Genomic DNA, 17,347 nt, shown 5'->3' on the forward strand with positions numbered 1-17,347 from the left:
TGTAACCCACAGGTTGCTGGTTCGAGTATCGTTACCAGCATAGATTGTAGGTGGGGGGAGTGAATTACTAACGCTCCCTTTCAACCTCAAAACCACGACTGAGTTAAGACCCTTGAGCAAGGCACTGAACCCCCAACTTCTCCTGCTGCAGCAAAAATAGCTGCCCACTGCTCCGGGTGTGTGTTCTCAGTGTGTGTGTGCTTGTTTGTTCACTACTCACTGCTGTGTGTGTGTGCACTTGGATGGGTGAAATGCAGAGCTCAAATTCCGAGTTTGGGACACCATACTTGGCCACGTCACATCACGTCTTTTCCTTTTAAAATAAAAACTTGCAGTAGTATATAAAATTTGAATTCAAATGAAAACTGCAAATCTTAAAAAAAAAAAAAAAAAAAAAACTAATTCAAAATATTGTTAAAGAATAAATTGACATTTTTATTGAAAAAAAAAAAAAACTATGATTTTGCCTTTATCTGTTCAATTCATGGATACAAAAAATGTTTTGTGTTTTTCTCCTCACAGGACTTGTTCCGTTCCACAATGAAACCAGTGCAGAAGGTTCTGGAAGATGCTGACCTGAGGAAGTCTGACATTGACGAGATCGTCCTGGTCGGCGGCTCCACTCGTATTCCCAAGATCCAGCAGCTGGTGAAGGAGTTCTTCAATGGCAAGGAGCCATCCAAAGGAATCAACCCTGATGAGGCTGTGGCTTACGGAGCCGCCGTCCAGGCCGGCGTTATGACAGGAGAAGAGGACACTGGTGAGTCTGTCTGCAGCCTTTAATGTTGGACACATCTAGGGCTGGGCTGTGTAATGAAACCAACTCTCTTGTGAAGTGCTTAATGGCTGAAATGTGTTGCACAGGTGACCTGGTGATTCTGGACGTTTGCCCTTTGACCCTGGGCATTGAGACGGTTGGAGGAGTGATGACCAAACTTATTCCCAGGAACACCGGTGTACCCATCAAGAAATTCCAGACCTTCACGACCGCTTCTGACAACCAGCAAGTCGTAGCCATCAAAGTTTATGAAGGTGAGTGACACTTTCAGTCAAAACTGACATAGTTTACTTCATTTATGACTCCATTTTTATCCAGTTTATATGAAAAGAGTTTAAATGGTTTTGTTTTAGATTTTAAAGATAAAACTTAAAGAAACTTTTTTTTAATAACCCCCCTCCCAACATATTTTGCTACATTTCAGTTGATTCATATGAAAAGGTCTTTAATTTTAGATCTTAGATATTTCTAAATTGGACATTAATTTCAAAATGTATGAATTGCGTTCATATATATATATATATATATATATATATATATATATATATATATATATATATATATATATATATATATATATATGAAGAGTTCAATTGCAAAAACCGACAAACGGCACTTAAAAAAAAAATTAGCTGATTGCCGTGCATTATTCTCCACGCATAGCACGATCTGAACCCTAAGCACGTTTTGTCAAAAAAGCCGATATTGTCCACTTTCAAGGCATTGCAATTTCACGTTTTACTGCAGAAGCCGACAATCACCCTTGTTGTTTTTGAACAGAAGCCGATAAGTCAATTTTAGCAAATCAGCTCGCTGTATTCAGGTCAGGTGACAAGGCTACTTTCACTTTGAAAAAACGTGCGAACGAACTTGATGAACCTTTGATATCTTCTTCAGGGTGAAAAAGGAAAATAAAAGCTGAAACGTTTTCATGGATCCTTGCAAAAGCAATGCATTACAATGGTGAGGGAAATGCTCCGTGTATTGCGTGTAATCACATCCATAATCTATGATCACAACAACAACAACGTTTGTCAGGCATGTACATTGTCATCTGAGGAGATTACAAAGATTAAACGAGCGTTTTTTTTTTTTTTTTTTACTCAAAAACATGAAATGTGGAGTTATCTGCTTTTGCAAAAAAACTACTATTGGAGTTATCTGCTTTTACTATAAAACAATCTTTTAATATGTAAAAAAATACTTTCAATTAACTTTAATTTTGTAAATTACCTGTATTTGTATAAGTTATTATTACTTATTCAAAACAACCCAATAAAAAAAACTTGATTTCTGAAAAAAAAAAAAATGGAGTTATCAGTTTTTGCAAATGAACTCTTCATATATATATATATATATATATATATATTAGTACTGCCCTCGACTAAAGATTTTTCTGGTCGACTAGTAGTCGTTCATTTGAAGCATTAGTTGACTAATCGCACATTTATTAATAAAGCATTTAAATCATAATAATGACCCTTTAATTGTCTGCATTGCCTATTAAGCACTCAAGAGCATGCACAAAGCTTGCTACAGCACACCGGCAGAAGTAATGATTATGAATGTGCCAGAGAAAAATAGTAAGGAGGCTGCATTGATATTTTGATAATTTACTGATAAACTAGTGCTTTCTTTGTTTTCAGTTTAAGAAATTAAGTTGGTGACACTGATTCGTCATCTCCGCAGTAGCGGATGCACCTGTACGCATGTTTCATACGGATTACATAATCTGACAATATTTGTATTCCATTTGAATTGGGTTATTTGAAAGTAGACATTTCACTCACTATAGATATATTTTTTTGTAAGGCTGTAAGGCTAGTGTACACAAAGTTTCAGAGTTTCTCGCTCAAGTTCACAGAGACAGAGACAACAGAAAGCGCATCCTGTTTGCTTTCATTATTTTACAAAAGCACAATGTTTTGTTGTTATTGTGAGTGTACACATTACTGTAGAATCTTTACAGATTCGAAAGATGCTGCAGTGAGCAGAGCACACAGACACTTGAATAGCGTACATTTCTCTAGGTTAAATTTAGATTGAGCAGCCATGTAAAGTTGTTACTACAAACATATTTCAGATGATAAGCCATATTTGAGGTCAATGAATGATAGGCAGGCATTTGGATATCCTGCCTGATGTACTGTATTACCACAAAGACCAGCCATTAACGATCTGTCCATCATGGACTACGTGACTTAGCTGATGTGGATTTTTTTTTTTTTTTGCGACTAAGCGACTAATACAATTTTTCAACCAAGCCTCTTCTGATCGACTAACAGATAGTGAACTATTAGGGGGCAGCCCTAGTATATATATATATATATATATATATATATATATATACATACACTAAACGGAGACATGAAGATTGAAGACCCAAAATGTAGCTTTTAATAAGGGGTAATCCACAAACATAGTCCAAACAGGCAAAAGGTCCAAAGCACAGACAGGGCAGTCCAACCAACAATATCCAGAGCATTGGCAACAATGGAAAACACAAAGAATCCAAAAAACGAAGACACGGGAGCATGGGGAACAAGGACTTAGAATAGCAGCGGTAACACAAGTAAGACTAAGCGATGAATCAAATAAAATCCTGGCTTTAAACATGGTGAGACTGATGAGGTATCAAGACACAGGTGAATGAAGATCAAGAGTCACAGTGTGATATATCTCATGCAGTTGTGTACTTATGTTATCTCAAAAGTTCCCAAGGATTTGTAAACAAAATCCAATTTTAAATAATGGTTCGTCCCTGGACATTGTCATTGGTGGGATCCACGGGGGAGGTAGATGGGGCATAGACCTCTCCGCTTCTTAGTGTTGATCTGCAAGGCGTGTGCAAACGCGTGGCAGAGAAACTAAATATTCCGTTGCTGACTATAGTAGCGGAGTCCATCCCCTTGGTATAAAATGAGCGACACAAAGTCATTATGACCCTCTTAGGGTCATTCAGTACCTATTAATAACTCAGGGAGCGATATCCTCTGCAGCTTTGCTCATGCGGGAACAAGATTTCATGCAAAGACACACACCAGGTCTGCTCTGCGTGTCTTTGACTGAAACATACCCAAATGGCAATTGAAAGTCCTGACTTCATGAGCTCTGTGTGCGCTTCACCATGAAGAGCCTCTGACACAGGTTAGCACGGCAAGCTAGCTTGTCTGACAAGGCGATGGAAAAGGAGGGCCTTCTTCGCATGCCCCCATGTAGCCATTATTCGCTGCACATCTGCATACACAGCACACAGTGGCTGCAAACCCGGTATTGCTATCAAAAGCATACCGCTTCCAGTTAACCATGACCGAGTAGTCACACTCTCAGTCCAGGCTCTGAATGCTATCTATCTGCTGACTGCATACCAAGCGGAGATCTCACAGATCACAGATCTCTCACTCCATCTTCAGAGCTGTGCTGTTCAAGCTGCAGGCAAGGCAAGGCCATGGCCACAACGGTCATTCAAAAGAGAGGATGCTGGCTTAAGTTGGCTAATTTCTCCAACGGAGAAAAGGAAGCCATTCTAGATGCACTGGTCACCGTATAAGGCATTACACCCAGTGCTGACACGGAAACAAAACAGATGCAAGGAGAAGAAAAGAGATGATGAGGATCTGCAGCTCTGTATGCCAAGGAAGATGCAGACTGCGCTCCCTCCACCTCCTCGGCAGACCTTTGCACAGGTTACAGCTCGCCACCTCCCAGCTTTCACATTCTTAAGGCCAGGACACAACAAGCCGACCACAAAGAACTAGCGGTTACAAAAGCCTACGGCATTGTCGCCTCGCGTCGGCAGCGTCTGGATCAAAAAGCTGCTCTTGAACACACTGCTCAGACAACAGCTGACTGCAAACTAACATGTACGTTCAGCGCCTGCGTGAAAGGAATTAATTGTCTATATCAGCAGCTATCAATAGTATATATTCGTCATACAAAAGGGGAAACTGAAACAAGGATATAGGACATATACATAGATATACAGTATGAATCGTAACAAAGCAGCGCTTGCTTACCATTTTGAATATCAGTTATGTTAATAACTTTATTTTAAGCAGCTCATGTTATGAAAATATTCACATATTGGAATGCTTTGGTTAGATCACATAAAATAAAAATATCTTCTGTCTGTGTCACCTGTATTTACTTGCCCGTTTTCATCACTTTCGCTTTAATTCTCGAGCACTGACTCGTTCTCTAAACTGAGTATCCAATCAGAGTTCTCATTTGTGCCTACAGCCCCAAACAAACTAGCCCGACAGACACTCGCCAACTGCTGGCTTGGTGTGTCTCGGCCTCTAGATGACAGAGACCGTGTGTGAATGCAGCAGGTCAAAGCGGCGCACCGAAGCAGAAACCTGCCTGGCCCAGAAAAAAATTATCCACATGCCAGCTCCTCATCCTACCTGGGTGGTAAGGAGCAAGAAAAAGGCAGCTGGGCCAGGGGATGCAGAGCAGTGAAGAGAATGAGAGACGGTGCAGTGGCACACACCCACCCACTAGTCACAAGCACTTTACATGCCCACAGTTCAATAAGCCTTTTATCTACTGCCCTATCCATGGCAAAGGCTGAATGCGTTATCCCTGGTGCATGCTTTACGTATTTACATGGAATGAACCAAAGGGTTCAGAGAGTGATCAGTTGTTTGTGTCTTGGACGAAGCCACCTATGGGGAAGGCAATTACTAAACAGTGTTTATCCCACTGGATAGTGGAGGCAATTTTTCTTGCATATTCCAGTAGGGGTCTTATGCCTCCATCTGGTTTATGTGCTCACTCAACGAGAGAAATGTCAACATCATGGGCTCTCTTTTATGAGGTCACTATACAAGATATTTGTGAAGCGGCGAGTTGGTCCTCACAACACACATTTACAAGGTTCTATAAACCGGATGTTACTGCTCAAACTAACTAACAACTAGTCAAACTAACCGTTGACTAACTTTCAACTAAATTTGTTCATTTAAATTTAGCTAAAATAAATTGTTTGCAACCACTTACCTTAAAAAAAAATTTGTGTCATTTTTTTCAGTGTAGTTCTTATCAGGGAGTCACAGTCACTTCAGTCCCCACATTTACCAGATTCCAATCACCAGATTATTGATTCCCCACAGCTGCTGCAGCTCATCAAGCTCCCCTTTATCAGTGCTCACTCCACACATGTTCCTTGTCTGGTCTACCATTCACATTACTGAACTCTATGAGTCTCCTTATTCCGACTTACCTGTGTTTATTTTACCCTAGAAGTTCCTGTTCTCCACCGTTCCTGTCCTGCAACGATCCCTCTGCTTCACGCTATTCTTGCAAAAGAAACATAGATCCATTACCGCAAGCTAAGCCATCTGGACATTGACTCTCAGTGTTATACTCACCTTTTCATCTGCTCTTGATTCTCCCTGCTCATCCTGCAATATATGCCTCTGTTTGACCACTTACCTCTTTGTCTCCTAGCCTGTGTCATGACAGTTCTCTTTGGTTGGCAGGAGACATAAGGCCCCGATATACTTCAATCGAAATTGAAGAATGAACTGATATGTCATTTCAAACAAAATCAGGCTGAAACGAAGTTTGGTTTGAGTTTGTTTCTGCAGTTCGAAACAGCTCACCAAAGCGAACTTTCTAGGGGAGTTTGTTTTGGCTCCTAAACACCTTTGAGCTACCATTGGTCCATGGCAATTACGCAATCAGTGGGTGCTTTCTGGAGCTCCACCTTCTTTGACGCGCAATTCTTTTTTTTCCCGGTTCATTTCTCATTCAATGGTGGTCAGGCAGGAGAACAACATCTCTAAGTCACTAGCAACATAAATACATTGTGTCGAATAGCTGAGCTGCCACAAATATATCCGCACCAGTACAATTGCTTGCGCGAGAGACTTTAAAGATTCAGAGAAAGCATTTAATTCCTAGAAAGACATTGCAACGAAGCTTGGTGTGGACGACCCGGAATTATGCAAAAAGCGACGTAGAGAAACATCAGATGCAAGTTTTCCAAAGCCATGAAATGAAACGAAAAGAGTAAAGATATAAGGTAGCAAGTACCAAGGACATGTATTTCAAATAAATGTTATACCACACTGCTGCTGCTGCTGTTCTTTCAATATCGAATTTAAAAGGTATACAATAAATGAAATTCCAAAAGAACATACAATAATAAACCTTTGTTTTTATCAAATTATGACAACACATAAAATATAAAAACGTGTAATAATATATCCAGTTTAATAAGAGCCCTAGATACACCATCATTGCATCGTTGTTGTGTTTAGGGCATTCGTGTGAGCAACGCGACATGTTTACATTAATCTACATCCTGCCTCCAGCAGCGTGGGGGTGTTGGAATGTTAGAAAACAATATACCATCGCTCAGCCTTTTCGAATTTCTTTTTGCCCCCAAAAGCATATTGGAGCCTTTAGAGGTTATCTAGTAATACAGGAGTTAGGATATCCCATAGTGACACACTGAAATGTATGCTTGAAAGAGAACTTGCATAACCCCGGTTCTCTGATAGCATTAAGTGAGATGTTTCACCAGAACACCCTCCTTGCTGTGCGAAGTGAGGAAGAGGTGTGCTTGTTTTGACTGTCGTGATGACATTGCATCGTTTATTTCATGCCATCGTTAGATCTGCTCAGTGTTGTACCATTATCTTTTTTTACTTTTTTTGTTTTGTTTACAGTGTTGTGCATTATAACCAATCACACACGCGTCTGTTGAGCTTATGAATGCACTGGCCAATTAGATGCATTCAGACTAATCATCACTGAAATGCCAGAGATTTTTGTTTAGTGCACACACTTGCTGACTGAATTCTATGCTATGGAGTTGAAAGTTGTTACAGCACAAGGGCATGTACACAGTGCGCAAGTGACATAATTTCAACTGAAACAGGAAGACAGGGTGGGTCATATCAAGAAGACCCGCCCCCATTTTAAAATAGCCAATAGCGTTTTGTTTATATCTGCTCTGGCCAGAGCCGTTGAGCTCGGTAAAGCCGCATTTGACAGCCACAGTTTAATAGATTACCCCCTAGATTCAATATGAAATTCTTAGTAAAACAAAATAGTGATCATAGACTTAGTTCACACTGCAGGATCTTAATGCTCAGATCGGATTTTTTGCTGAAATCCATTTTTTTTGCACTGTTGTTCACATTGTCATTTAAATGTGACTGCCATCAGTCTCATGTGTGAACTGTATACGGCCCTGAAGTGACCAGCATCCCCAGAAGAAGACGTGACGTCAGACGCAGCGCACTGTGTTTGCGGAAAATAAAAATGGATGCTGCTTGTGTTAGCATGCGTTTAGCAATTTTTAAGTTAATGTGCAATCGGAGCCTAAATAACGAAGTGATATTATTGTCTTCTATATATTGTCTGCCATTGTGATTTTAATCTTCCCGCCTCCTCCAGCGCAGAATTGTGATGTCTGTCGAATTTCAATGACGTAAAAATCGCATGAAATGCAACATGGCCGTTCAGACTGAAGTCGCATTGCAAAACAGCGGATATGTATCCGATTTAGGACCACATATGAAAATGGCCTGGGCCTGATTTGAAAAAATCGGATTTGTGCTGTTCAGACTGTCATAAGAAAATCAGATATGCATCACATTTGGGCAAAAAAGTCTGATTTGGGCCACTTTAGACTGCAGTGTGAACTAAGTCAAAATCATGCTGAGGCTGTGTGGTTTTAAAAGTGTTTAATATATGTCGACTCGCGCATATGATCCTCTCCTTGTGATTGCATCTCTGGACCAGAGCCAAAGTCCAGATAAGACTGTGCACGCTGCCACATAAACCCATAAGACCTCCGTTCATCTTCGGAACACAAATAAGATGTTTTTGATTAAATTCGAGCACTCTCTGACCCTTCATAGACAGCAAGGGTACTAAAACGATCAAGGCACAGAAACGTAGTAAAGACATCATTAAAATAGTCCATGTGACATCCGTGGTTCAACCATAATTTTATGAAGCTAAAATATTTTTTGTGCAAAAAGAAAACATAAAATAACAACTTTATTCAACAATTCTTCTCCTCCGTGTCATTTTGGAGAGTATCACGACACATGCACGTGGTTTTCCTGCACGTATACAACGCATGTGTGTAGAGCAGCTGACATTAAACATGCATGCACTGCACCTTGTTTACATATAGAGGAGTGCACATGCATGGATTGTGATGCTTTCCAAAAGGGTGCTCTAGAGTGACATGGAGGAGAAGAATGAATAGACATGGCAGATTGTAGACTCAGAAGTAAACGCCCACTACTATGGCTAATAGTGACAGTATACTTAGTTTGACAGTAGGCATTCCTCATATATAGACGCTGCTTTGATTTAGGTCAAAAATGCATAAATAACTCAATACAAATCTAACAATCTGTAATAAGCAATAGTGACCACGTAATGATAACAGTACTCACACTTGTGTTGCGACATTACTCTATATAATGTAGTTGGCACAGCATCATCTTTTAGTTTCAATCTTTTTGAAAATCCCACGTCGAATTGCGCCTTGTTTATAAATGGATCCATGGTAAAAAGTGAACAAAGGACTGAGTTCTTACCGACGCAGTCTGTATCTTCACTAAAAATAAAGTTTATTCACTCTTTCCTAATATGGGGATCAGAAGGAAGGCAACGCAAACACTGTTTTTCCACGACAGTGTCTTGTTGTCTTCAGAGCATCTTCATCATTTGGTTTCTGCATAGAGCTGCGTGTTCGCCTCTCTCGTAAACATGCACTACATGCACAAATTGGTGGTGGGGGAGGGGCAAAACAGGCTGCAATGTAGAAGCAGGCGTTGATCTTCTTCTGTGGAGGTGGCGCTTATCCACACTATTACATCACAGAGTAGAACATTCCACGAGCTGTCGTTTTGGCAGACTGCCTTCAATATAGGCTGTTTTTAGACTAATGACAAAGTTTTGAGTTCTGATATTTACAGGATGTTTTTATAGTACAATGACCTCTTATATGTCGAAAGATCAAGGCAATCATGACCCCTTTAATGATTAAATTGCAATTATGATTATGATCCATGAATGACCATTTAAAATATAAAATTTTCTAATATGCTTATTATTTATATTACAATTAGTGTAATGTTTAGGATTAAAATAGAAAGTACAAAGAGGCAAATTAGAGGTGTTTGGTAGCCAAAAAAAAAAAGTTCATATGTAATATGGTTTAACCACTAGATGACTGAATAGCTGTTTATAACCTACATGTATTTAGCTCTACTCTGTTTGCCAGGAGTTTTGCCATTCATAATTGTTTTACCGTTCATAATTGTTTTGTTTTTTTAGTTTTGCATTTGAATGTATATTTAGACATTATCAAAAACTCAATTTTTTATTATTTTATTTAAATTTATAAAGATTATTTACTCACATCCCTGTGTTATTTTATGATATAATTCAGCAAATCTATTTATTGCATTCCTTGAATGAAACTCATTAAACCTACTGCAGGGAGAGAAAGATTGCAGAAGGCTAAAAACTTAAAAATATGATAATTAACATCTGGTTATGGCTGTTATTAAGGCGTTTCTTGCATTATCTAACTGAAATTATAGTACAACTGTCTATTGTCTAACAATAAATATTAACTATAACGCGCTTCATAAAATACCACTACTGGCCAGAGAGGTCAACTAATACATTAAAATGTCAAAAATGCAGTCATTTACCAGCGAGTTTCCTTGAGATATACTGAAATGAATGGGCTTCTATGCTAGAACTATTGGCTGTTTGGAACTATTGGCTGCTCCGTGACATGCTTTACTTCCTATGGATTCCTATGGGAGTGCTGCAACTCTGTTTCTCAAGGACTCTGCATACATCTCTGGATGGTGAAAATGACATTTCCCATCATTCCACTCTCCTTTATAGCATCATCAAGCCTCACCTTTGTTATTGTTTTAAAAATGCGACCTCTAGCGACAAAAACGTACATATTATGCATTTACTCTTTAGAACAGAATCTGTTCTCTTTTCCTGCATCTTTACAGGTGAGCGTTCGCTGACCAAGGATAACAACCTCCTGGGTATCTTTGACCTCACTGGCATCCCTCCGGCTCCCCGTGGCGTCCCTCAGATCGAGGTGACCTTCGAGATCGATGTCAACAGTATCCTACGCGTCACCGCCGAGGACAAGGGCACGGGCAACAAGAACAAGATCACCATCACCAACGACCAGAACCGGCTGACACCCGAAGACATTGAGCGCATGGTGAATGAGGCCAAGCTCTTTGCCAATGAGGACAAGAAGCTGAAGGAGCGCATCGACGCCCACAACGAGCTGGAGAGCTACACCTACTACATAAAGAACCAGATCGGGGACAAAGAGAAGCTGGGCGGCAAGCTGTCATCCGACGACAAGGAGGCCATCGAGAAGGCCATCAAGGAGAAGATTGAGTGGCTGGAGTCTCACCAGGACGCAGATCTCGAGGACTTCCAGGCCAAGAAGAAGGAGCTGGAGGACGTTGTGCAGCCCATCGTAAGCAAGCTGTACGGCAGCGCGGGTGGCCCACCGCCGGAGGAGGACGATAAAAAGGACGAGTTGTAGACCGTCCCGACTCTGTTTTCAGTTGCATTGACACCCTCGTCTCTCTAGGTGTACATATTGAACACAATGGACATTTTTGTATGAGACGGGTGAATGTAAAGCCTCAAATCTCTTCAGGAAATACTTGTGGGAAGTGTTCGAGAGTTGCATTTGTTATTTTATTTTCTATTCATTCTGGTGAAGATTTTGTCAGCCTGGTTTGAGGCTCGATTAGAGGTGGGGGAAAATTTGATTTGCATATGTATCACAATTCTAACTTCTAAATCGATTTTCTAAAGCGTTAAAAAAAAATTAAATTGGCACGTTAGAGTTATTCGTTACAGTAAGCTGCGAAAAAGGACTCAATGGAGTGTTGATGCTGACGGACACACAGCCGAAGTGTGAGAACAAATTCCACCTCTCAGATGCAATTCCGAAATTAGTTCTCTTTCACAGTTTATTGCACTTAAGCGGTCAAATACACACACAATGTCAATATGTACATCGTGTGGAGTATTCGCATAAACACAATCTATTATGTCATACGTGAACGTAAACAGTTCGGAGCAAATCAGATGTGTAACACTATAGCAGATCCGTGCATTTGTTCTTAAAGGGACAGCTGACTAATAAACTGTTGCCATCTGTTACATTAATGTTAATCCAAACAAAAAACCCTGAATCACTTTTGTATCTTTATTATGAATCAATTTATATGTAGTTCATACAGTGAAGACTACTTCATTTTATTTTTATACAGGCCTGGCGCCATATCGCATGACTTGGGGGGGCCGAATAGCACTGGGGGGATTGTGTGTGCAGTTGGTTGTAAATGCTCAAAATGCGTTATTTTGGTAACACTTTATAATAATTCACTAACACTTTAATACACTTGAATACATTAACTAACATTAACTAATGGAACCTTATTGTAAAATGTTACAATTATTTGTAATTAAAGCATATAAGTTGCATATAACAGAAAAGCAAGCGGTGCATGATTTGGCATGGCAGCCAATACAAATAATTAATAACCATGTTGTTACCTAAATGCTGCATTTGGACCAGGCTCGGTTGCAGAATCACATCACTCTGTGCTTCTGAAATTATTATCTTGATCTATATAGTGTAGTTAGCTATCTCTGTGTCGTACATAGTCGCTTTGAAAAACAAGTTTTATTTAAATTCTGAATAGCAAAGAGCACTCCCTTTAAATTTATTAAAAACTGTCACTCATTCATCATTCATCTTACAAAGTTTTGTTTTAACCAATGAATGTTAACACACAATGTAACTCTTTTTTTAATGAAGTTAGGAGCATGCTAGAACTCGGCGCTGGACAAAAAGCTTGTGCGTGGATTCCAACCTAAACACCTCTGAAGCATGTCTTTGATTGGCTACTTTGCTCCCCTCTTCGAAAATGCATTGTAAAATCATTTGATGCTTTCCAAAGCAGAAGAAACTGATTGTTTGCAAAATCTATTTTGTTATGCTATTCTTACGAAGAAAACAGATCCTAGACCAGGAGTTATGGGCAACTTTTCCATCTAAAAGCAATCAGTTAGACTATTTTACACTATGAGTTAGTTAGACTATTATACACGCTAAACTAAAGTCCGGCCGTCCCCGTCGATCTGTAGGGAGGGCACAGGGATGTCCGTGGGGGAGCTAATGGACCTGAAAAACTTAAGGTTTATTTAATTTGAATATTATGTCTATTGTGTAGATGCAGTCAGCTTAAATGGCATTTGTTTTATAATACTGGATTGATGAATTTCAAGTTCTACACTTAAAGGGGTAATATGATGCGATTTCAAGTTTGTCTTTCTCTTTGGAGTATTACAAGCTATTTGTGCATAAGATCCCTGAAGTTGCAAAGACTAAAGTCTCAAACCCAAAGAGATATTCTTTATCAAAGTTAAGACTTGTCCACACCCTCCTAAAACAGCTCATTCAAACACGCCCCCACATCTACGTCACAGTGTGGAAATATTTGCATAATGCAGCCCAAATGTTCACGCAAAGAAAGAAGGCGTGGTTTCAGTAACCGCTGTAGTGTTGATGAAGCCAGGGAGAGCGTTTCTAGGTGAAAGCAAAAGCACTTTATTTGGCCTTCTGAAAGCTGATGCATTTAGGAATCATTAAGATTACTTAGAACAGAACAGCAACGCATTTTATGGACGACCGTTTCGTGAACCTAGGAGAGGAGGTAATTCTGACTTTGCTATGACAATCTGGCGCTTCTGAATCAGCGACTGTTGTTATCAGTTTAATTATTTGCAATTGACTGTTTAAATGCAGAGTTTTGTGTGTTGTGTGTGTGTGTGTGTACTTGTTTTTATATACCGATGGGGGAAAAAAATCAGAATTGCTAGTTTATATCGGCATATCTTTCAAATTCTGACTTTATTTCGGATAAAAAGTTGGAAACATGCTTCCATAGAAAATAGTGTACTTCTGCATTGCAAAATTAGCTGGATATTTGACAGTGATCCAGTAGTCATAATATTTATGACTGAATATGCTCTGGGGCCTGTTCCATAAAACAAGTTTACCAAATAAGCCATGCTTATTTCAGTAATTCTGACTTATTTTCACTTGATTTGGTTTCTGAAAGCAAAATTACCATAGCTCAAGCTCAGTCACTGTGGCAACTTATGCTGGCAAACTAACCTGGTCCAGAGCAGGCTAACTGTCCGGCTAAGCTGAGCTCCTCTAACTCTGACCAATAGGAACGCATCCATATTACCACTGACTCTCTCACATACAGTCAGTTTCATTTATTATCGGTCCAAAAATAAAAGTATACAGAAAATACACCTTAAATAATCAAATAAATAAAAAATAGGCTACAACCAACTGTATTTACTGTATTGTGCCCAAAATGTAGGCGAATGCCATTTTAACATAGTTGCTACTTGTGCATGCAGTTGATCAGCAGTTTCTAGCCATGCAGCCTTTCTCTCTGAATTTATGACAGCTGTACCTTTTATGGTTATTAGAACATTAAAACATTACAATCTAAAATGGCTCTTTAAAGCATTAAGGCATAAAAACACAATCAAAAGTTAAAATCACTGAATTAAAAATGTAAATTTATAATAGAAATCAGAGTACATTTTAACTGATAAGAGGAACACACATTTAACTCATTTGAGCTAGTGATTAACAGTTGCTGCTATCATAAAAATACACTTATATGTAGGAAATTAAAATTGTATGTGTCACATTTAATGTCCAACAACAAATATTTTAGCAGAATGTATATTTTATTCAGAATTCTTGCGCTAGTATTCTATTCTGCTCCGTCTGTGTAGCGCGCATGCGCGCCGCAGCGCTCGTTCTCTCGCATAAGCCCCGCCCACTCCTGACAGTTAAATGGATATATTTGCATGGCTTTCTGACATTTACAGATGTAAAAAATATACCTGTGACGTATCAGTGACGTATCAGTTATGCATTGAGGAAAACACAATGTTTCAAATGCGTTAAACAGCACAAATATTCGCTGTTTGCTATGGTGGATCGATTTGATCCATGATCGACATTAAGGGCTGCTTCAGAATAAGCGTGTACGTCACATCATCCTGACTCACTGAACCTGGATAGCATTAGTCAGACTGCGTGAACTTGAATTGTCGTTTATGGAACCGCTTTAGTGCCGATTGATTTGTTAGGTTATTTCAAGTCAGGTTTTGGACTTTAATCCCCGATTTTCTTAGCGTCTTTTATGGAACAGCCCCCTGCTCTTCTGGAGAAGGAGGGGCAAGCAGTTAAATAAGCCAGTATGAAGTCAATATGTGTTTCAAAACTTCATAATGTTTATAGTATGTGTCAGAGGTGGGGAGAGACGAAGACTCAATTGTTGGCTGAATGGTCTTTCTTTTAATAATCAAAGGAAACAAAAATGAACAAAAACCACCCCGAGTGGGAAAAACAGGTAGGCAGGCAGAGAACTGTAGTACAGGCAGACATGACCTACACACACAACATCAAACATCTGACATTTAAACAACGAAACAGCACAGGACTGCAGACACCAGGAGAATAAATGGGGAGACAAACGAGGAGGACACAGGTGGAGTCACTGAAACAATAATGAGATAACAAGGAGGGCGGGGTCAGACAACAGACAGGAGAGCACATGGCACCAACAACACACAACAAGCCATGTGCTCAAACACACACACAGTGACATCTGGTGGCCAACCAGGGCACCCCAGCAGGACCATGACAGGATGCTGGGAGGATGGCACAGAAGAGGCAAATGTGGTGTTATTGCCATTTAAAATAGCTATTTATATATATTGTAAAATGAAGCTTATTCCTGCAAATACATTTTTCAGGATTCTTTGACGAATAGAAAGTTCAAAACAAAAGCATTTATATGAATTTGATTTTCTAATGATTTCTGAAGGATCGTGTGACAGTGAAGACTGGAGTAATGATGTTGAAAATACAACGCTGCATCAGCTATCAATTACATTATGCAATTGTAAAATTGTACAATTACAGTTAAACTGTAATATCTCAAAATATTAAAATTTCACTGTATTTCTGATCAAATAAATGCAGTGTTGGTGAGCAGACTACTTTCAAAAAAATAATAGTATTTTTATGAATCTGTGTGTGTGTGTGTGTGTGTGTGTGTGTGTGTGCTTTACGTCTATAATGCAGTCATAGTGTAATTTAGATTCAGAATTGAATCATACTGAAAAACTTGACAGATTGTTCCATTGTTGCATCATTGCATGACAGCCAATCATATGTTGTTTGTGCAGATATTTTTGCTCAGGCTCTGCTAATGAGTCACCAAACCACAACAATATAGTTCTGAATGTGTCATATATTCATGCATTCATTAGGCGCACATACACCCATCTAACTATCAATTGGTCAGTGGTTATTTATTTGCACTTTATTAGTTAAATAAGGTTATTACCTGAATATTATAGTAAACTCTGTCATTCTGCAGATAAATATTTATTTATAATGACACAAAACAGTATTATTGATTTATTAATTTAGTAAGTAGCCATATATAATGTACAGACAGTCGCTTCTATACACAATATTCAATTTCACAGATAATTGAGTGAACCCTCCAAATATTCAAACCCCAATAGCAGTATGTCACTTCACTTCATTTAAAAAAAAAAAAAAAGTCAACTGCTGTGAATTAGGATTATGAGAGGGTATAATCTTTATTATGGCATTATTTGCGCTGTACTCATAGCAATATGTTGCATAGTTCGGTCTGCAACCTCTCTATTGGGTGTTTATCTTATTTAGTGAACTCTTGGTTTGTTGGGCCCCAGACTTCACACCTGTAGAGCACGATGGGTTCTAATAATGATTTAATTTTTTTTTTGCCATATTCTGATGTCAATTTTGATATTTCTCCTAATAACATAAAAATCTCTCACTGATGCAAGCCAATGAAATCGTTAGAGATCCCCTCATCTGATGACGTTACCGCAAAAAGTGCGTGTGCAAATCAGAATCAGTCAGCGTGCAACGCTCAGCCAATCAGCGTCCTCCAACGAGTTGCTCACCGACCAATGGCGAGGCTTCACGTGGGGGAACCGGCTTATATACAAACAGCTGAGACTCAAAGCATCAGAAACAGAGACGCCCTTCAGAGCTTATTACTACAGGTATCAGGTAAGAATTATATCTCGTTTAAACTCTTCATTTAATGGATTTATATTACAAAAAAGCTTTAAATATAACATTAACGCGATATAATGCTTCTGACTGGATACAATGTACAATGTTACAATTTAGCAACTTTTTCTACCGAAAGCACCTAGCAACAAATTTAGCTGTTTAAAATTTATTTGGCAACTTTTAGCAACTTTTGATAAAAAAGATGCATAGTAGTAGGCTAATTTAGACAGTAAATTAATTTAGCTGCTATTTGCAATTGTTTAATTTAATAATTGTTCATTTATGATACACGTTGTTAGTAGCTTGTACCTGCAATAGTTAGTACACCGTAAGAAAAATATCTAGAA

At 39.0% G+C, this 17,347-nt stretch overlaps 1 protein-coding gene across 1 annotated transcript in view; it reads left to right on the top strand.

Moving 5' to 3' along the window:
- LOC306871445 (endoplasmic reticulum chaperone BiP-like) overlaps positions 1-12,575 on the top strand; it is a 33,988-nt gene extending 21,413 nt beyond the window's left edge. Inside the window, exons 7-9 of the mRNA XM_079419386.1 lie at positions 523-760; positions 865-1,032; positions 10,795-12,575. Coding sequence (XP_079275512.1) covers positions 523-760; positions 865-1,032; positions 10,795-11,351 — 963 coding nt within the window. The 3' untranslated portion in view covers positions 11,352-12,575. The remainder of the gene's footprint in view (positions 1-522; positions 761-864; positions 1,033-10,794) is intronic.
- Positions 12,576-17,347: the final 4,772 nt, after the last annotated feature.

The sequence above is a fragment of the Barbus barbus genome, assembly GCF_936440315.1.
Source record: "Barbus barbus genome assembly, chromosome: 6".
NCBI lineage: Eukaryota > Metazoa > Chordata > Actinopteri > Cypriniformes > Cyprinidae > Barbus > Barbus barbus.